The 22391-nt window shown below is 41.6% G+C and overlaps 1 protein-coding gene across 1 annotated transcript in view; it reads right to left on the bottom strand.

Annotated features, from left to right (window-relative positions):
• ELL (elongation factor for RNA polymerase II) overlaps positions 1–22391 on the bottom strand; it is an 82743-nt gene that overhangs the window by 18352 nt on the left and 42000 nt on the right. The window contains exons 3-7 of the mRNA XM_005278996.5: positions 15513–15634; positions 12476–12639; positions 9100–9353; positions 5680–5804; positions 706–802 (exon numbers count right to left, since the gene is read on the bottom strand). Coding sequence (XP_005279053.1) covers positions 706–802; positions 5680–5804; positions 9100–9353; positions 12476–12639; positions 15513–15634 — 762 coding nt within the window. The remainder of the gene's footprint in view (positions 1–705; positions 803–5679; positions 5805–9099; positions 9354–12475; positions 12640–15512; positions 15635–22391) is intronic.

Genomic DNA, 22391 nt, shown 5'->3' with positions numbered 1-22391 from the left:
ACTCACCTTAAACTAAGGCCTATATTATTGCTAACGCCAACACCACCTTGATTTTCTTGGATGAAACATACTAGATAAATACTCCTATTTTAGAAAAAGTTCAATTTGAGAATGAGGTACACAGCAAGCACAGTGAAAGTCCCAGAGTGGGCTGCAGCAGTCTCGACATGGGACGTTACTGAGCAGCAAGATGGTGCACTACAGATTCACACCTTGACTTGCCACATAGTACCTTGCATGTAGACAAGCCCTTAGTTGTGCTTGGGAGCTGGTAGTTACTGGCTGGCTCTAAATTATTGGTAAACACTTTTGAAAATTTAGTCCCAGAGAAGCAGAAATGCCACAGGATTTCAATAAGCATTCCAAAGCATTTAAGAGGCGAGGTTAAGAATCTTACAGACTGCTGGCTGCTGAACCACACAGACCGACAGCACAGCATTTTGGGAGGGGAATTGGATTCATGTGCTGCTCACAATAATGCTCTAACTTTGTACAAAGTTTTATAATGGTTAATCTTCACCACCGTTGTGCAGTAACGATGTCCAGTTTTACAAATGGGCAAGCAGAGGCTGAACCACCTCCCCAACGCCCAACACTGAGCCAGTCGTTGGGTTTAGACTGTGGCGGCTCCAGGCTCTGGGCCCTGTGCTAATCACCAGACACCAAGCTACCCCACATACTAGCCCCGGCAGTTCACCCACCTACCTGAGGAGGGGAAGAGGAGTTCACGTTGTCTTTTGGGGGACTCAAGGAAGGAGTGTCTCCCACAAAACTGCTAACATTCTGGGGCTGACAGAGTTTCCTGAAAAACAGAATGTATGGTGGTTTAGACCCTGTACCCGAGGGACAAAAAAGCATCAGGTGTCATTGCAGACTCTCCTCTAGCATGAGAGGATCATCTGAAAGTTATTCAGTAAATCTGCACCCATAGGAAAGCTAATGTTTGATAATCCCGTGCAATGCCTGGAGGTCTAGTGGCAAAAGTAGTTGCAAGCTCTAAGGGCCAGTGGGGACTTTAGCATTCCAACTCCGACAAATTCTGTAAGCAGCAATAGCTGGTGTGGGAGAAAGCCCTCCTTACCTCAGGGACAGCGGCTACTCTGCCCTTACAAAGGGAAAGGGAGATTCCCAGACGAGTCAAACCTCTTGGAAAGGAAACAAAGTTCAAGACATACAAAACTTTGACCAGTAAAATACTGAGGCACCGAAATATTGGAGGAATCTCCCTCTTTCCCCACCACTGGCGTATTCATCGTGAGAGAACAGGCCCATGTAGTGCCCCCAGGGGTTGAGACAATAGAGCAGTGAGTACCCCTGCCTGCGAGACTGGGGTCAGCATTCCCTGATGGGGAGGTAGCTTATTGTCTACACACTTACCCTTTGGCTTGTTTTCCCTGATGTCTAGACCTAAATATTGCTACTGTAGAAATTCATTCTACTCTAACAAAATTATTCCTGAGGCATGTCAGATAAAACATTTATATTAAAACTAAAAAGTCAAGTGACTGTACTGGATGGCCACAGAGTGTTCTAGCTAGTGCTTGACGACTGATGGATGCCCTTTAGTAATCAGAATTCGTTTAGATTCTCACTGACTTTTCAATCGTTTTTCAGTCTTGTAGGGTTAAGGTCGTCTTACAAAAAATTAATCAAAGCAGAGACATTCTTACTGGGTCCCTGCTTTGAAGGCAAGTTCAAATGTTAAATGGAGTAAATATCTCCCCATTAGGAGAGCATTTTAGTCCACAGAGGGTGGGACAATTATCCCTTAAAAGTGAACCATTGGGATGGTAAGGGGAAGAAGAGTGGTATCTCTGACAAGAACCTCACTGGTTTGTTATGCACCAGGCACATTTAAGGCTCCATAATACCCACCCTTTAAACTTGCACCTCCCAGACGATTGCGCCAAGTGCTGCACTTACAGTATTGTCTCAAATAAAATGGCAACCTCTTGCATCAAAACAAGATACTACAGTTCACTTTGATTGATACTTAGAAGAAGGTGGATGGATTTAGCAATCTTATTTTTCTATGCAGTTCCATAGTGACCAGAGTAAGTTTCAGAGAACATTAACTTTGCCCGGGGACTTTTCCAGCATGAGTCAGAGAACCCATGTCTTAAATCACTCAGGAAATAAATGTCTTCTACTGAATCAGGTTGCATCTGTAAAGAAGTTAACTCGGAAGAGGATTTAGAACAAAGGTTTTACTGTAGCAGTTCTACAACCCACATGCCCATGTTAAGTATCCAAAATCTAAGTTCTCCCATAAAATGATTCAGTACATAGTTTTAAATTGAAGAAAGTTATTTATTTTGCAAATTTGGAAGACTACAACAGAGATATCTGCAAAATTTCAGAGGAACTTGTTTCTTTCCCTAACCTGAAGCTTTGATTACACTTCAGCAGCCACATGCTCTTAATTAAGAGATTTAAACTAAATGAAGTGACAATATAAACCAAACGACCATGCCTCAGTGGTAACGGTCATCTCAAGAAACATGCTTGAGTGGACAGTAATTTGTACACCTATGAAGGGGACTAGCGGCAATGCATATAGATTACAATCATGTTCTCTGTATGTGTATATATAGATCTCCTCACTGTGTGTTCCATTCTATGCATCTGATGAAGTGGGCTGTAGCCCACAAAAGCTTATGCTCAAATAAATTTATGGCACCTTAGAGACTAACAAATTTATTAGAGCATAAGCTTTCGTGGACTACAGCCCACTTCTTTGGATGCACAGAATGGAACACAGTGAGGAGATCTATATACACATACAGAGAACATGATTGTAATCTATATGCATTGCCGCTAGTCCCCTTCATAAGTGGGCTGTAGTCCACGAAAATTTATGCTCTAATAAATTTGTTAGTCTCTACGGTGCCACAAGTACTCCTGTTCTTTTTGTGGATACAGACTAACACGGCTGCTACTCTGAAACCTTTTTAAAGTCAGTTTCTCATTGACTAGCCTCAAGTAGGACGAATTCACCTCCTAAACTAGTTAACAAAAGCAATTCCAGAACCCCTTTCTTTACTGAAACGAAAGGTATTCGAAAGGGATAAAGCCACTGAATCCAATGCACAGTATAAGTTGCGAACACTCAGGCCTGGCCTACAGTTAAAACGGAGGCTGACATCGTTACCTGCTCAGGGCCAGGGGGGTGAAGAATTTGCACCTAAGCACCGGAGCTACGCCAACCTAACCCGGTGTAGACACAGTTAGGTCGGCAGAAGAATGCTTCCTAGACCTAGCTCCTGTTGCTTGGGGAAGTGGAGTTCCTAGAGAGACAGCCAGGCCCCTATCATTGTGATAGTCTGCATCTACACTAGCGCTTCCTGCAGCATAGCGGTCGTGCCACTGCTATGCTGCTCTAAGGCCCAGAGCATAGACGTGGTCTTCAAAGCCTGCGTTACAGCACAGCAGGGAGGCTGGAAAAAGGAAGCAACACGGCAAAAAGCAAATCAACCCAACATTAATTGTGTTAGAAACAATTTAAAATGTCTAAAGCTGGGTTAGCAAAGCAATTCCTAATCCAGCCCAAGTGTTTCGTGAGCATAAAAACAAGGAGCTAGAGTGGTGTCAAGGGATATTTAACAGTTGGACAGAACTAAGCAGCAACTGAGGCTACCATGGCAAAACTCTAAAACCCTGCATCTGGTGTCTGTGCTCTTGGAGAGTGTTTTTCTACCAGCTTCAATTCTACATGTTTTTTCCATTTTGTAGTCTCATTACCTGCATTGGCTGAGCAGGTCTTTGTTTGTACAGTTGAATACATCCTTTCCAGGGTCTATTTTTAGATCTCTGCATAACTGAATGCCACAATTCGAGAAAAGCAGTAAACACTTCTCTACTAGGAAGAATCAACTTTTTTTTTTTTTTTTTTTAAAGCCATACAGACTGTGTGGATAGTTGTAATTTTCCATTTAACTATAATTCAGCGTGAAGGATGTTTAAATTGGTTACAACACATCAGTTTGAGTTTTCCCAAGTATGCCAAAGAACATTTAGTGTTACAGACTTTGTTGGTTTAAAAAGTCTCATCTTCAAGCCAACTGTGCTTTCAAACCATGGAAACTGTTCAAACAAAAAGCTATATTTTATATTAACCAAAATCACAACAGAAATAAGTCTCAAAACAAGTCCAAATCAAGTCTCTACCTGCACAACGAACAGTACAGACTGAGAAAAACATGCAGAAACCAGAAGTGGGACTATAAACCTATAGAACAGAGTAGAGTCCCCTGAAAGATCTGTAGGGCTCATTGTAATTTAAGGGGTATAGCTGCAAAGTACAGGGAGGATGAGAGTCTCTTCTGGGAACTCCCAGACTGAGGGAGACTTTCAATTCTAGGGACAAGTACCTGATGAAGTGGACAGATTCTAACAGTCTGCTAACTGCCCACCCCCAGCAATAAACAGGCTTTCACTCTTTCTGCCTGCCAAACAGAGGTTCCAATCCCACAGGCTTTAATGAGGCAAAACTCAAAGGCCTGAAAAAACAGCTGGAAACAGAGAAGCCATCCTAGCTGGCTCTATGAGGGGCTGCTAGTAAATAGGGAAATGTACAAGGTAAGAGGCTTCTGTCCAGGTGGACACCTGGGCAGTGAAGGCTAGGTAAATGGGCAGAGGGGGGGATGGCTGCCATATGCAGAGCTACATTGCCTTGTTTGCTTTAATCTCCATCCACTTGAGGTTTAATGTGATTGATCCCGAGTCACCGTTAACCCTAGGGTGACCCTAGGTTACCTGGCACAAACTGTAGCACAGTAGACACACAATTGAAAGACTTGTGTTTGGACACAAAGTGTGTTAAATTGTTCTAGGTGGAACAATCTATGTTAAACACCAAAACCTGTACACACAGATACGGCTCCAGAGGATTAAAATAGAAGCTGCCATAAAAAGACACAGCCACTAATGGGAGGGGAATGTCCAGAAAGAGCAGGGAACACAGTAGCCAAGCAGCATGCTCAGGGCAGAAGGGGGGAAATCACATCCTTGGATAACCTGTCCTCAGGTTTCACTCTATATGCATCCGAAGAAGTGGGCTGTAGTCCACGAAAGCTTATGCTCTAATAAATTTGTTAGTCTCTAAGGTGCCACAAGTACTCCTGTTCTTTTTGCGGATACAGACTAACACGGCTGCTACTCTGCAACCTAACAGAAGTCTGTGCACAGAGGACAGCAAGGCAACAAAGTGACATGTAAGGGGAGAGGCAGAGAAGGAGAGGGGACATTCAATGAAGAGCCAAATTTGATGGAGAACTACATACCCTCACTAACTAAATTCTGTTCCAGAGTTTAAACAATCGTTAACTTCCCATCTAAGGAATGACCTTTTCTTTCCTCCCATATTTTTCCCCGTGGCTTGCATTTTCATTGGTTAAGAACACAGTGACACGTAACTTGTGAAATTCCTAAGTTTAATAGGGACTGCATACAGTTTTGATGTTCTTGAGCACATTCACCAGCCAAATGTAGTAGCAGACTAAATAGGCTGCATGTTAGAATCCCAAATATTTGACACTATGGACCAGATCTGCTTGACATAGTTCTATTGACTTCACTGTGCTACCTGATTTACACCAGCTGATCTGGCTCACAATTTATAGGCCCAAATGAGTAGATTAGTCAGAGATCCAGCTAGCACAAAAAGTGTGGAATAATTACCGAACAAGTATCCTCTTCAGTAACTGCTGATCTCCTTCCGAGTAGCCAGGCCAATCTTTCTGTACATCTTTGTACATACAATCTTTCAATGTATAAGTGCTGTCCTTGGCACTCAGATTTGCCACCTGAAATAGAAAAGTAATTTGTGAAGAAACCATTAGGGTTTCGCTTTCACACATTTTTACAAAAAAAAAATCTGGATGCAAAGCTGCAGCAGACTGACTGAACCAGTTCTAGTCAGAAGTGTCAATAAGCACCAGGATTAATATTTGCTTCCAAATTATTTATCCAACTCTCTTTTTTGTGTACAGTGGCAGCACAATATTATTAGCACCTAGGAGCCCCAGCAAATGTTCGTTTATTAAATACATATCAAATTATACTGAGATGCAAGTACAAAAATTAAGGAGACTACAAATGGCCATTCAATACGGACACAAAATAATCTGGGGCTGCTCCAACGTGAGCTAAGGGAAACATCTGGAAATAAACCCTGCTGGGAACAGGCAGACAATTTATCAAGGCTGTCCAACACCTAAGATGAAGCTGCATATTAACTGATATACAAACTGTTATGGTGACAGCTTTGTTCACAGCTGTCTGAAGACAAAGTTTCCCACTATAGAGAGGAGTAATTAAAAACAGAAAAAGATGTAATAGTCTGGAAGGGCAGGAGAAAGAATGCTTCCCTCGATACTTCAGGGTTCTCGCAGTGTGGTTTTATGGCATATACTTCGAGTTAAATTGACCTGCTTAGTTTTATGGGAGAAGAAGAAGCGGTCATGTTGACAGCTACTACGAGGAGAGAAAGCAAAACCTACCATTAATAACTTGTACTCCAGAGCTTAACAAAATAATCACCTCACCCAATAATCATATTCTGTAACTAATACAGCACATGACCTTGGGAAGCTTTTTGCATTTTGACAGAACCTATCACTGAGAGATTTCCTATACACAGAGACCATTCGAGGCCTAATGAGCAACTCTGTTGGAGCCAACAGAAACATCTCAGCATGGAAACAACTTTGGTCCCCCCCCGTAATTCATCTTTCACCAGTCAGACTGAAATTTAATCTCTGAGCTGCAATTACCTTCTCATCTGAAAAATACAAGGTTCATACAAATTTATTAGTAACTCTTACACATCCAGGGATCATGCCTTTGTAAATACTCTACATGTCTCTACAGCCTGTCAGAGGACTGCAAAGCACTTTCCAAAGCAACAGTCAAGGATCACAGTTCACTTATGGGATGAAGTACTAGGCTCACTTTTACAGAAAGGGAAACTGAGGCACATATGTTAAGTACTTGTGCAATGTCATGTTTACAAATAGGCAAAGACAGGAAAAGTTTCAAATTCCATGGGTTCTAAGTTCCCTGTTCTAAAATAGGCTGCACTTTAAATTTGGACATGTTCTCTTAGTTTGTCAGTGGAGATACTATTTATCAGTCTGAGATTAAACATGTTTTCTAGGGTTTACAGAGCTCAGTAGAAGCGGTTACATTTTAGGTTGTCTTTATGGATTGTAAATCATCTTGACAGCACACTGTATGAAATGTGCTATTAGATTATCCTCACGAAACGATAAATTACCCCCATAAAAAACAGAAAGTGAAGGAGCAGGAAAGATGACATCTAACAAGAAACACTATGTGACAATCTCATCTAAAGTTCTAGTCAAGGACTGAATATTGCACATTTTGCAGATGAGTGATAACATACAATTGTCAGTTTACATGACAAATTTTGTTTTTCCTTTCAGTTATCAATGTTCCAAAATCGTGAGCCAAGCAAAAGATGAATTACAATGTACGTTACATTTAAATCACATAGTAATGTCCAATATGAAAAAAATAAGGGAAACAAAAAGCCAGTTTCTGCTTCAGAAACTCCCCCAAAATATCTTCTATCAATACCCAGATCATTTTTCCCTGTTGCACCAACAGCGTGCCAGGTACTGTACAGACAGGCCCTGCTCAGAAGGTTTTATAATCTACTCAGAAAAAGTTCTCAGGATTTTTTTAACTGCTTTCCACATCAGCAAGTCCGGGGAACACCGCAGCTCCTGGGACGTGCACACTCCATTCCCCCAGTAGTATCTTTTGAGAAATTAGACTGTACATTCAATACTAGCACAGTCCTGTGTAGATAAAACAGCATAATGAACTGACACCCAGACACATTTGGGCAAGAAGTTAACACAGCCTGTGTTCTGTAGCTTATCTGTGTTTGCTTGAGGATGGGAGCACCACTGCTGCCGAGAGGTAATACATTTACAAGTGATAATTTCCAGCCAAGCCAGAATTATCCTAATCATGTTAGTAGTGTTGTGACTACTATACATAGTTGCAACCTGCTAGAGGTTTGTGACATTATTAGTAAAAGATTACAGCAGACACTGTTCACTGAAGTTACACAACATTAAGACATTCAGGAGGTTAAAAAGAACTCAGAATGGTACGGAACATTGAGGCAGTAGTTCTAGTGGATTAAAATCCAGACTGAGAACCAGTAATGCCAGAGTTACAATCCTAATTTGGCTAATAACTTGCTGTATGCCCTTGGACAAGCGACTTCACCTCTCTGTCTCAATCTCACCAGCTACAGATGAAGGTTAACAATTCCAATACCTAAAAGACAGGGATGTTGTGGGGTTTAATTAATATTGGTAATGTGCTCTGAAAATGTAAATACTATAAAAGCAGTAAAGATAATTATTACAAATGGCACATTCAGCTAGCACAAATAAAGTCGGAGTATTCAGGCTGGTATTACTGAATTGGTACAACTGGAAGACAAGCGTTAACGTCTGGCATACATGAGAACATGTCTAGCAAGAAGCTGCATGATCTTCAAAGTTAAACAATTTAATACATTTCTTTAGCAGTAAAGGCATGATTTGAGAGAAGCTGAGGGACACAGTGAGCAGGGAATATATTTTCTCTTTTGGATGGAAAATATTGCATATGCCAATTTATTGACGTTATTGTTTTGGATGTATTATGAACACCTCTGAACCCTCTCTACCATAGCTCATATCAATTCATACTCAAGTGTTACATGTTTGCCACAAAGCCATAAAAACAAGGAGAGATCACAGTTCGGTATTAAATAGCCAATATACTGCAATGCAATTTGAAAGTGCGGAAGTGACCAAAACGTCTGTCCTAATTTGGTAGATAATTTATACAAATTGGTTATAAACCCCTGAAAGTGAAAATGTTGAGGGGCTGCTAATGTCTCTCTAGAAAAGCCAATGTAACACCGCAACCTATCCCTTAGTCGATTCTTACCGGGCTCGGCCATTAAAGAAAATTCATCTATGGATCACATTAAAGCTGCAGTTTAAATATGGACTAAGAAAATCTGCCAACATTATGACACCACATGTGTCTTAATGATTTAGGCAAACTAACCTGTTGCAAGAGGCTGTCCAGCAAATCCTTGTCCTGCTGAGAAAGTCCATCCTTTTGCAATCTGAGAATAAGTTCAGGTTTCTTATAAGGCTTTAGTGCCAATAAGTGCACAACTCTATCTTTGAAGGGTCTCTGAGAAATTGCACTATTGCCTCTCTTTATTGCACTAGCGAGGTTGACTGGTGTTGGCCGTTTCCTAGCGGGAACAGCATCGGAAGCTCCTGGTGCAGGCTTACGAAACTGAACCTTTTTACCTAAAATGAGATGAAAATGTAGTGAACTGCAGGAGTCACCTTGCAAAGTCCAGTGTTTCGCCAATGTGCACATGTACATCATAAACTCCACCATGAAGCCCTGACAGACAACAATGGAAGACTCAAATACACACACTCCTGTGCCAATGAAAGTCCGGGACAAACATTCTGCGAAACCTAAGAAGATTTAATCCAAGCGTGTAAAAAGTAACTAAGTCCAAAGCAGCGTTATCACACACGGGGAACATGGCTATTATTGGCTACAAACTTGTCGAACTTCAATTCTCTGCTCACCAGTCCTTCCTTCTTCACAATGTTCTACATCCTCTACTTAGTCCAGCCAGATTTTTCCTGTGAAAAGCAAAGTCCCACAATTGCAATGTACAGCAGCGCTGCAATACAGAGGGATAGGAGCAGAACTGGTCAATGGGAGGCTCCCCCGCTGCTGATCTCAGCTAAACTCTTCTCCAGCAAATGTTTCTGTTTTTAGAACAATAGGAACTTTATGGGTCTGGTTCCACAAGCCCTCCCCCGAGAGCAAATACAAGGACATGAATGGGGTCTAACACTTAGATGACTAGACTAGCATGCATCATAACGACTATCTAATATGACGTTTCTATTTAAGTAATAACTTTCCACCTCTTAATGAGCATTTGTGTACACTTGAAAACTGTAAAATAGTTTTTAACATTCAGTTCAAATCCCCCAGGAAAACTTCCTCAATTCCTTTTTGGGAGTTTTGTTTTTATCTATTTCCTTTTGATTATACCCTCTGGGCTTAAGTTTTTCCAGCTACCACAAAAAGCCTGAATTTTTTTTAAACTAGAAACCGTTTTCATGTGACGCAGAGACAAACTGCATCATTTGCTGGAAGATCAGTCACCCCTCCTTCTAAAAAAAAACCACTTAGGTTGTTTCCAGATGGAAAACAAGAGCTTTCTTAATGAAAAGCCAGATTCTTTTACTAATCATAAATGTGCCCCCATGACAGAGAATAGTGTCTATAGAAAAGAAAACTAGATAGCCAAAACCAGAGGCAAAAGTCTTCATATTTTGCACAGTTTTATAGAAGCCATTTAAAAAATTAACAGCCATTTTAGTTCAAGCAAACCGAGCGATTTGATCTGGCATAAATGAAATCCAGTTATTTATTCTTTCAATTTTTGGAGATCTTATTTCAGCATGGCAGTTCTCTCTGCTTAGGAAACAGTGTTTCAACTGAGTCATCTGAAGATGCTGCTGACTGTGTGCAATGTTTGTTTATTCTACTGAAATGTAGGTTGCATAATTTTTTTAAGTCATCATTTCCTGGCTTCTGCTTACACACATTGATGCAAGTCAATAAAGGCTGTTCCACTGGTGAAGTTGAGTGAAGATAAAAAGGGAGAGAACAGAAGAGTCCACACATGTTGTTAAGCACCCAGAAGTTCAGAGGTCTAACAGGATCGAATTACTAGAAATAGGATAAGAAATGTCACAAGAACAGACTCATCAGGTTTCTAGAGCTTGCTTGTTTTTTGGCCAGGAATCAAACACCAGAAATATGTTTTTTTGTGGCATTTCCATTTACAGCTGGAACCAAGAGGTGGAGAGATACACACAAAATATACCTGATGTTAAAGCAAACCCTTTTTAACCTCAACAAGCGTTCTGTTCAAGGGGCAGGCTTATCCAGACTGCTCTAATTTTCACACTTAATGAAGAAACTCTAACTTCTTCATAGCAATCAGGTTGAGCTGCCCGAAATCGCTACATATACATCTCATATAAACATCAATTAAAAATATATCCGCTTGCCCTCCTCTTAGATCATATAAAGTCAACAAGTCACATACATGCTTGAGGAGCCTGTAAGTCAGATGCAATGTGCACCTTAAAAGATGAGGCTACTCTGAGTATGCATCATTAATCCTAGGCTGGAGAGCAGGACCCTGGACCCCTCTTCCCTCCCTTTTCTTGAATAAACCTAACTACTGTGCTCCCAGTCCCCTCCTCCTCCCCACCCCCAGACATTTTGACACCAAAGTCTCAGCTGACACAGGAAGCCCCACCTCCACCCCCACCCTTGTGTGGCTTTGTCTTCATTTTATAAAGGGAAAAGTTCTAGTAAGAATTTTAAAATGTAAGTTTTATTATCCTTTCTTTCTGGGAAGCTGTTTGCTCATGAGCCTGACAACTTTATCCCTTTACTCTAATGGTTTTTCAAATATGAAGAGTTAAACAAAATTATTTTCTAGAGGACAGGAAATCAATTAATTTCCTTCCTGATTACTATCTTACTTCTCAGCTTTGAGCACTTGGCTGATAAAACTATGAGTGAAGGTCAATTCTCCATTCTGCAACTCACCGTTCTGTTCATAGACATCCTCTGTGAGGAAACAAGTCATCAGATCACATGAGCTGGGAGAAGAAAAACCAACTGACTCATAAAAACTGAGACTGGGTCTTCTGGGTTGCACTAAGTGTTCATGTTTTTGGCAGGGGATAGGGATCTGAGTCCAAAGAAGGCACCTCCCCACTCTAGTTTGGAACCCACTGATATTTGTCCCCTCTCTCTTCCTTCCTAGTAGAGATTCTACCTTTCAGCTTGTAAAGTAGAACAGTTTCTTCCATGGCTGCAATTAACACCACTACCTTAATCCCTTTGTTGGTGAATACTAGTTCAGTCCCCAGATGACAGTTAATGGCTTTCCTTTCAGTGCAGATGCACTCCAGGTATGTAGAATAGGACGGGTGGGTCATGGGTTGTGTACCTGGTCAGTCGGCCAGTACAGAAGCACTTTTTGTGAAGCAGTACAACGATTTGGTCCCGGTAACAGAAATAAACGAAGACTCTCAAAAAGCAAACTACGTAAGGCCAATCCTCAGCTGCCATCTAGGAACAGAATGGTCACTGAGTATCTGACCCCTAGCTCTGCTATGCTCAGCATCTTTACTCTAGAGATGTTACCAGACCCTCATCAGACACTACCAGATACCGTTTAAAAGAAGATTTGTGAAGATGTCAGATTTGGCCAACAAACCACTTACAGTCAAGCCATTAATAGCCCAGACAAACACTAACAGATGCCTCCTAAGTGGGAACCAGGTACAGCTCCAACAATCAAGTTGCTTCTTACCTACATATCTCCCGCCGGGTTTAATAACTATTGCACTTCGGCTGCGCGTTTCCTCCTCAGCTTGTGCCATGCTCTGCCTTGCCTTCTGGTAGGAATCATCAGTAGCACACACAGTGATTTTATCCTGTATGCTTCCAAGACAATCCAGATGGATATTACCATTGCTGTAAAAAATAAATGATATCAGATATTCCTAGGATTAACATACATTCCGCTGTTGGCCTAGTAAGTGAGCCATGGAGAGACCTGAAGTTACCTGAAAGCAGCTGTGCTCATCATGGCCTTTTGGTAAAGGTCAGTTCCTTATATAACAGGCCATACCAACATTTTTCTATATATGCAGGGGGGGGGAAAAACTGCTAGCGAGCTAATCAGTTTATTATATCAGATTCCTGCCAGCAAGTTATTACAGAAATAATTACACTCACATGGCTACGCTTAATCTAAACAGCTCAGACTCTTTTACAAATATGAATAAAGCCTAATATCCCTGTAAGACGACATCTTCATTTGCCATGTGGTGAAACTGAGGCTCAGTGGTTAAACTGACCTGCGCAAAGTCACACAGGAAATCTGTAGGAGAGCCAGGAATAGAATCCAGATCTCCCAGCTTCAAGTCCTATGTCTTAACCACTCGACTATCCTTCCTCCACAGTGGATTTCTGCAAAATGGGTTCAAGAGAAAAACTTGCTACTCTCCAGCAGCCACTGAGCAGCAAGCTGTTTCTAAGAGCTGAACCCTGCCAGAACAGTAAGAATGGAAAATTCAATGCAATGGTCTGTGATGCAAGCACATCAGGACTAGTGGATGCCTGAGCTTTCCAAGCCACTGGAGAATTAGGAGCCTTTTCCTGTGTTCAATATCTTCATTAACGATCTGGAGGATGGCGTGGACTGCACCCTCAGCAAGATTGCAGATGACACTAAACTGGGAGGAGTGGTAGATACGCTGAAGGGTAGGGATAGAATACAGAGGGACCTAGACAAATTAGAGGATTGGGCCAAAAGAAATCTGAGGAGGTTCAACAAGGACAAGTGCAGAGTCCTGCACTTAGGACGGAAGAATCCCATTCACTGTTACAGACTAGGGACCGAGTGGCTAGGCAGCAGTTCTGCAGAAAAGGACCTGTGGGTTACAGTGGATGAGAAGCTGGATATGAGTCAACAGTGTGCCCTTGTTGCCAAGAAGGCTAACGGCATTTTGGGCTGTATAAGTAGGGGCATTGCCAGCAGATCGAGGGATGTGATCATTGCCCTCTATTCGACATTGGTGAGGCCTCATCTGGAGTACTGTGTCCAGTTTTGGGCCCCACACTACAAGAAGGATGTGGAAAAATTGGAAAGTGTCCAGCGGAGGGCAACAAAAATGATTAGAGGGCTGGAGCACATGACTTATGAGGAGAGGCTGAGGGAACTGGGATTGTTTAGTCTGCAGAAGAGAAGAATGAGGGGGGATTTGATAGCAGCTGTCAACTACCTGAAGGGGGTTCCAAAGAGGATGGATCTAGACTGTTCTCAGTGGTACCAGATGACAGAACAAGGAGTAATGGTCTCAAGTTGCAGTGGGGGAGGTTTAGGTTGGATATTAGGAAACACTTTCACTAAGCCTTCCTTAGAGGTTTTTAAGGTCAGGCTTGACAAAGCCCTGGCTGGGATGATTTAGTTGGGAATTAGTCCAGCTTTGAGCAGGGGGTTGGACTAGATGACCTCCTGAGGTCCCTTCCAACCCTGATATTGTATGATTCTATGTTCGTCCCCTATCACTGGCAAAGTATCAGTAAAGTCACTGTAGCTTTCTAAGGATAAGAAAGGTAGGAAATTACAGGCATGGAAAAGGATTGTAGCCCAGATACTTAAGCCCTCCTGCAAAGCATTAACCTAAGAGACTTTCCAAGGATCTCACTGACGGACCCATTAACCCGTCACTTAGTTCCCAACCATGTTTTTCAGAGGCTCTGTGCACTGTAATGCAAAGGTTTTCTCCTTCACAGTGCATCCTCCCCAGCCCAATTCTCCCTGAGCCAGACTACAAGGCAGGGGAAGTGGGGGGGGAGAGGAAGCACATGCTGTTAATCACTTCTAATAAGAGATTTTACACAGTGCAACTAGCTTGTGTCTGCCCCAAGTGAGGCTGAATTTGGTCAGAAGTTTTTTCAAACTGAAGTTGCAATACAGGCTTGGCCGGGGAGGCTGGGATTTTCAAAAGCACTCAGTACTTCACTAGCTCTGCTGCCACGGAGGTCAATGGTTTTTTCCATCGACTTGGGCACTTTTGAAACCCCACTTGAAAGCTTTAGAGGAACACTTTAAACATAAACGAGCACTATCTACCCCTGGAGCAAAACTGTGGTAGCTGTAAGGTCTGGGGTTTGTATTGAATGTAGAGAAAGGATTACTAACACCGTCTCTTTTGTAGTGCAGATTGGGCTATCATGATTATTTTAGGCTATATCACAGTCTCCAAAACTACTGACTGACATCAGACACGAACAGGAATCACTAGCCTTGCCTAAACATCTCCCTGCCCTGCTACCATTTAGCTCCACTGATGATAGGGAGGCAGGATACTTCGTGTGCACAGGCTGGCCACCAGCATTTTAGTCACCAAGTTTTCTAGACCTGCTGCTCTAAGTGGGGCTAGTCAGTGTGCGGGTTAAAATATTAGTGGCCAGTCTACGTTAGCACCTCCACCATTGCTAGAGCTGAAATTTTAAGAAAAAAGTTTAACAGACACAGAAGAAGCCTGTAAAAGAACAAAAGAATGTGGAATGTGAAGGAGGACAGGGGTAGTCTTTGAAAGTATCTGCAAAAAAATCCAGAAAGTGGCTGGGACAGGTAGTCATTTTTCTGTGCATGACCCCTCGGCACACACACTAGGTCCCACAAAGGAAAAGCCTCCTAGGAGAAAAAACAAAAACAAAAAAACCCCAAACCTTACTTTAAAGGCACATTTACATTTCACTTCTATTCATAGCGTAAGTAAAAAACCCTCACTCCAAGCAACAAGATTTTTCTTCCTTTTTGACGGACCACTCACCTGGATACATACTGCTGTATACAGTCAAAACTCCCCTGGGGGCTGTCCCTGCCAATATTTGAAAGATAAAACATGAAAGTTCGCACTTCCGTTTGGCAATCGGGCCTGGGAATAGTGATGTGCTGTTTGGAAAGAGAAAAAAAAAGTGGATCATTGGGAAGTCTGCTCTACCACAAACACCAGACATTCAGAAGGTCACTTAGTGCTGTATTTCTCTTCAGTCACTTTCAGCACTTAACAAAAGTAACGTTTGTGAATTACGGCACAGAACACCGGAATGATGGCAAGCAAAAGGAGCAGTAGTAGGGGAGTTTCATATAGTTAATGAAGATTAACAGTTGCTTCTGTCTTCCCTTCTCCATCCCAACCCCAAGTCATTTTCTAGTTTTATTTTCTCCAATGATACAGTACCAGAAAATGGCAATCTGGCCTTAGTCACAGAAGGGTAAGATGTATGTAAGATTTAGAAATCGCAATAGAATGAGGGAGAAAAGCATTATGAACTTTTAAGGGAGTAGTTAGCTTTTTAAATTCTGGTTTACCACAGCAAGAGGGAATCCAAACCATCTGGGGAAGGTTTCTGAAGAGGTATACTTCCTGTGGATTTTATCCTGCCAGCAGGTTCACCCTAGGGCTGTAGATTCTAGACTTGCCTGCAAAGCTATGTCAGTCGGGATGTGATTTTTTGCCAACACAGCTATGCTGGTAAAAACCCTAGTATAAGTGCAGTTAGATGGGTGCGGAAGAGCTCATAGCAGTAAGTTATACTGCTGTAAACACTTTGATATCTGTGTAACTACATCTACACGAGGAGGATTTTGCCAGTTTAACTAAACTGTTATCGTTAAACCAGCAAAAACCTCCTCGCATAGACTAGACTTTAATGATAGATATTTTTTGGAGGTAGGAAGACTTAGCAGTAATGTACCACTTAAATCTAGATCAAAGGCTAGACAAAGCCATTTGAAATATTTCTGCCAGATTCCAGAAAGATAAGCTGGAAAAATTGGCTGTGGTTTCAGAGCTCTTAGTAGTGAGAGGAGGTGCTCCTCTTGTCCCCCCAAAATTTCCTACCGTTATCAGCAGTTGTGCTGTTCCACCTGTGTGAGCCCTACTGTGGACAAAGCTGTTTTTAACACCATGTCACTGAGACTTCTCAGAGCAGGTCCAGATAAGGTGGTAAGAATGCTGGTGAATACCAGTGCTCGGTCTAAACCAGTGCCATCGATGCAGCAAGCACTGCAGGAGATGCACTGGTACGGCACCACAGGTGGGAACTTTCAGGGATTTTTTTCAGTGTGCTAGTGTAGATAAAGCTCAAATGTGCTCCTGCATGTAAAGCAACAGGCAGTTCCTTGAAATCCACTTATCTACCCCAAGCTCTAACGTATCTGGCTGCGGGCTCAAGATTCACCAGCCCAAGCTTTTCTTCTCTCGTCTTGTGCTCTGCCAACTCCAGGCATTCAAAGATCATGAGTCAGACCCCCACACACCCAGAAAAATGAAGATTGTCACAAGTTTTTTTTTTTTTTAAGCCAAAAATTTGGGATTCTTTTTATTTGCTTTCTAGTTTTGGAGCTTAGAGAGCATTAGGGTTACATTTTCAAAGTTGCTATGGAACCATAAGGACTAGAACCATTTTTTTTTTAAACTAAATGAAAGCTGAGATTCTCACAATCACTTGATTCCAGGAGCTAGTGATTTAATAAGATACCAGGTACTGTGATACTCACAGTAAAGTTGCAAGAGCCAGCGTAGCCAGTTTTTGCAACACACGGTACAGCTACAAGAACACAGCACCTGGTCTCAAAGATCTCCCAAGGGGTGCCCTCCTCACGCCAAGTAGCATGTAGTGCTCAAAGTGGAAGACAGGGAGGTGGGAGCCACAGAGTAGAATAAAAGTTGCCACACACACACAGGCTTGAAGAAAGAAAAACAGGACAGAGGCAGAAAATGAGCAAAGAGGAAATGGGCCAAAAAAATATAATAATAATAAAAAAGCTGAATCTGTATGAAGGCATGGGTGGGGAGTGACAGCTATCTGACAATTACAAGAGGCAGGAGGAAGTCTCCCCAGAAGACACTGACAAACACCGCTCTAGGAAGTTGGTCCACCCTCATTCACTCATCCTCAAATCATGGTTGCTCTTGTCAGTGTTGAATTCAAACCAGTGTAGGCTGGATTCTTTAAAATTAGTGATCTGGCACTAAACAGTGCAACACAAGCCACTAGAAATCATGATTATTATCTCTTGATAGATTATAATTTCCTAATCAGGATTTCAGGCTCACATTGGAGCGTGACCCTGCTATTATATGAATCAAACATTAAGTGTGCTCTGCAGAGAACCCTACAGATGACACTGGCATCAGCCTAACTTGTACCATTTTCTCATGGATAACGAATTCCCTGAGTCCTACCGCACGAGTTTTTCAACTGAAAGAGCTGCTTGTCTCTTTTCCATGCATGTTCTGTGCTCGGCATGGATTAGGGCCTTCCACAATATAAATGGTTGATAATTAAGATGGTTGCCAGCAGAGGGTGCAGAATGAATGTCCGTTGTAATCTATTTCAGTGGTACCATACACTATTTAAAGTTTGACTGTCTATAAAGGCTTGTCTACACAGAGTTAGTACAACGGCTAGCCAGAGTGTGAACTGACAGTACACCAACTTGCCACACCACTAACTTGCCACGTGAACACTGGGGGACTTGCTGGAGCAGTGTTCATATGGTGAATTAGTCCATGGCCAGCTGGTGCAATGCACCGGTACACCCTGGCTTCCTGTGCACTAATTCACCTTGCAGACAAGCCCTAAGTGAATTACTGGTTGTATCTTGTATCACCAGACATGCATATATTTCACATCCATGTCCAGCAAAGCCATGGGTCCAACTGGTAGCCATCTGCTGAATAATATAAACTCCACTTAGTAGGATCTATATGGCTTTCTGGGTGCTCAGAGGCACTTAGTTTTGGCCTCCACGTACTGTAACAGCAGAGTGCTCTAACAGCCTAGGAACACAACGCTTATTATGTCTGACTACTGTTCTGGCAAGAAACGCTTCAGGGAGCAGGGCTTGGCCAAATGAGAGCCCCTAGAGCTCCTCCCCTACACAAGTATAATTTCTACATTGACAAAGCTCGCCTGCCCCTAGTTCCTAGAAGTGGTTTTCCTCATTTCCAGAAGAGCAGGTAAACATCAAAGGTCACTTCACACAGTTTGCAAATGTGAAACATGACCAAGTTATCCAATCCAGGAATTCACTACTTTAATGTAAATTCACTGGACTTGATTGGGTAGAATTCCAGCTACCAGTGCTCTACCAAGATATAAAACCAACTCTTCCCCTAAAGTAAGTGCAATGGACTGAGTGCTGGGAACTTCTCAGCTATCAAACACATCATGGGTGACCAGGGATTTCAACTCGTCTGTTTCCTCATCTGTAAAATGGGTATAATTCTGGCCTCTGACAAGTGAGATGAGGGGAGGTTTGAAGATTTAAAATGTTAAGTGTCCTCTATTAATTTTTTTTAATGTTAATGTTCCCTTTTATGCTACTAAGTACACCAGCATGCATCGAACATAGACAAGATGATCTAGTGGGCCTTTTCTCTCTCTCTCTATCAATGTAGAACTGTTCCTTACAGTACATTTTCAAGTGTTTTGTCCAATACTAACTAAGAAGAAACCAGATCAGAAATTAATGAGCTACTACAAATTTGACACTTGGCCATAACTAGACAATGATTGCTACTAAAGTCTCAAACCTAGCACTTCTGTAGAATTTCTCTAATAGTTACAAAGCCAGCGTCCTCCAGGGACACAATTGAGACTGAGGTGACCAAGATCCGCAATTAACATTTACGTTAAAATTTGCTTGTTTCAGTACTGAAAAGTAGATTTAATGCAAATTGACAGTTATCTAGGAATTATTTTTAGCTGAAGCAGCAGGTTCTCCAGCCACCTAATCCACATAAGTAGTCTTCAAAAGAGCCCCAATGCTGGTGTTCAGTAATCACTCTACCATGTAACCACTGGTATTTAAAAATAGCCCATTTACAGATGTGACTTTTGTTCTCTATTACAAGAAATCATTGGAAACAAAACGCTACATAGATGAATGCAAGTTTCACTTAGAACATTACTGCCAATGCAAGTCCATGCCAAGAAGTGGAAAAAAATGGCATGTTTCCAATTAAGTTGTTAGTCTCACATTTTGGGTTTTTAAAAATACCTTGTGAAAATATTAAGATAAAGCTGCACAAAGGTATCATAAGGAAACTTCAGATTTTAAAATTAATTTTAACTAGTTTAACTGTTTCTCTCCTTGCTCTCTTTCCATTCATCACCTGCAAATCTGACCCAACACTAACCGCCCCCCCCAGTACATCCTTTTACTGAAATAGAAACTATCTTTAGCAACTCTTGTACATTTCACAATAATTTGCACTGCAAGAACTGCCACCCTTGAGAACGCTATGATGTTGAAGCTTTTGACTTCTAATTTAGAACTGTCTCACGGAAAGAGTGAAAAGCGAATATTTTATGAAATATTAACAATAAAGTAAAGCATGTTGATGATGAAAAATATTTACACAAATGTAACAAACTAAGTTCCTTCAACATCAGCCTCTTGAGGGGGCTTAATGAGGACCATAACAAGGCAGCTTATTTCAGCGATGGATCCAGAACCTTTGTGTACCTGCTTTAAGGCAGAGTAACACTTCAGCAATGAAGACCTATTTTTATTATTACAGACATTCTGAGAAGGCCGAAAGTTATAAAAACATTACATGGTAACACTGAGAATGTAGTTAACAAAACCATGGCTAATCTGAAGATACACATTTCACAAGAGCAAGGATAATTTCCAACGTGTGATTAAGACTACCTGTCAAAGCTTTCAGGACCCAAAGGTAATCTACCTGAGACAGTGGTCACATTTGGAAGATCTTTCCTCCTGATCACAAACTAATAATTGAAAGCTGTCAGTCACATTTTGAGCCAACAGCCGACAGCCTCCCTTTCAGCTTTGCACTCCCTAGACAATGAAGTACACTGCCAGGCCTCGCTCTTAAGCTGAACTTTTTGTGCCTCCCAACCTTAATATTTTAATTATGGAATAATGATCAAGACGAAAGGTGTTTCCAGGGGATGAATGGACAGCTGGGAGACAGTGGTCTGAGGTACTTCTTGCAAACATTACATGCTAATGAAAGAACGTGGACATATGGCTTATTTTAAAATGGGTAATGAAGACTAAAATGGCATGGAGAGCATGTCTAGAGAATTAATGCCAATGTAAAGGAAGATGCATTTGTCTTAAAATGTTTCTCACCCTCTCATTCCCCCTGCTCCCTCCCATCCCCACCAAAAGATTTCTAAATAATTTGCAGCATTTTCTTCTCTGCAGGATGGAGGCATACAGGGAAAAAATGCCTCAGCTTTTAAAAACATGTGCTGCTGGAAACTGCATCTTTAAATGATATTCTCTCTTTGAAATATGTCCCAGATACAGAACTTGTGACCCTTAAAAGTTATGATATAAAAACCATCTCCATAGCAACATACATTCTGAGGTAACATACAACGACAGCAAACAGGGGGGCTAGGGGGGGGCGCAAGAGGATAAAGGAAGAATGCGGGGAAGAAATAAGTTTGTTCCAAAAATAATAGACCAAAAAAAGTATTCATGTGATCATTTGGATGTGAGGACTTGTTAATTACTGATCTTAGCTCTTCTTTGTTCCGCTTGAATTAGAGAATTTACCAGAAATTGTTTAAAGCTAAACTACTAATTCCTTAAAGTGAGGCTCTATCCCAACGTATATGAATACTACATTTAAAAGCAGATGGTTACATAACTGCCAGCTTCTTGTCCTACCCAGCAAAGACAACAAAAAAAGACAAAGCTCCTTCTATCTGCCCCCATTGAGCTAGTTCTCATCTCCCTTCAAAGCTCTACCTTTGGCCTTTACTTGGCAGTGCAATTAATTACACAGTTGACAACAAGGCAATCAGAGGTCAACTCTGGGCTACGAACAGCCTCTTTCCACCCACAATGCCTCAGTGCAGCTCAAACTGTGCAGGTCTCTGTTTCACTCATTAAATGGCCATGTTAGAGGTAATCACACTGCTTAATTCCCTTTTCATTCAACATAGACTACAATTACAGGTGAATGACAGCTGTTGCCATTAAAAATTATTCTGTGAAGCTTTAAATTAGTGGCCAAAAAATTCAATAAAGTATACTAATTTTTTTCTCCTTAATCTGTTCTAATTATCAATATTTTTTTAAAGTATGTTTTATTTAAATTAGGCCAAAAACGCACTAGCTTTAAGAATGCTGGCCCCCAGTGATATTGGTAACTCTGCAATATCAACTTCACTAAATAAAGGGACGCGAGAGGGAGGACGGGACTGTATTTTGAAGTTGTTCAGATGAATTTTCCCACTGTTAAATTACATCCTTGGAGGAGGAAGATAATGTAAACAGCTAGAAAGGGAAACTTCTTCTAACTCTCATTATAAAGCTCTACAGTGAAAATCATATTTAGATCCTTAAAAGATGACCTGCCAAGGGGGAAGTTTGTGCACCTTGCTGGGTTCTTCATTGAAGGCAGGGCTGGCGGCACTGCTGAATTAAGGCTGCCCAACACATCCCATTATAAGGCCTTGTTTTCAATTGCTTACAATTGCCGATCTTTAGCTTTTGGGGCATGAATTTTCCATGCTGAGTGTCTGCCTCACGTGGAATTTTTCAAAAAAGTTCCATGATCTATAAAGAAAGCCTGAAAGTGGCGCCTTCTCTACATGCCTCCAGCACCCAAAACCAAGAAGGGGCTTGAGGTTATTTTTGTTTGAAACCTTAC

The sequence above is a fragment of the Chrysemys picta genome, chromosome 25 (genome assembly GCF_011386835.1).
Source record: "Chrysemys picta bellii isolate R12L10 chromosome 25, ASM1138683v2, whole genome shotgun sequence".
NCBI classification, from domain to species: Eukaryota; Metazoa; Chordata; order Testudines; family Emydidae; genus Chrysemys; species Chrysemys picta.
Note: the sequence above shows the minus strand (reverse complement) of the source record. Positions and strands in the feature narration are given on the sequence as shown.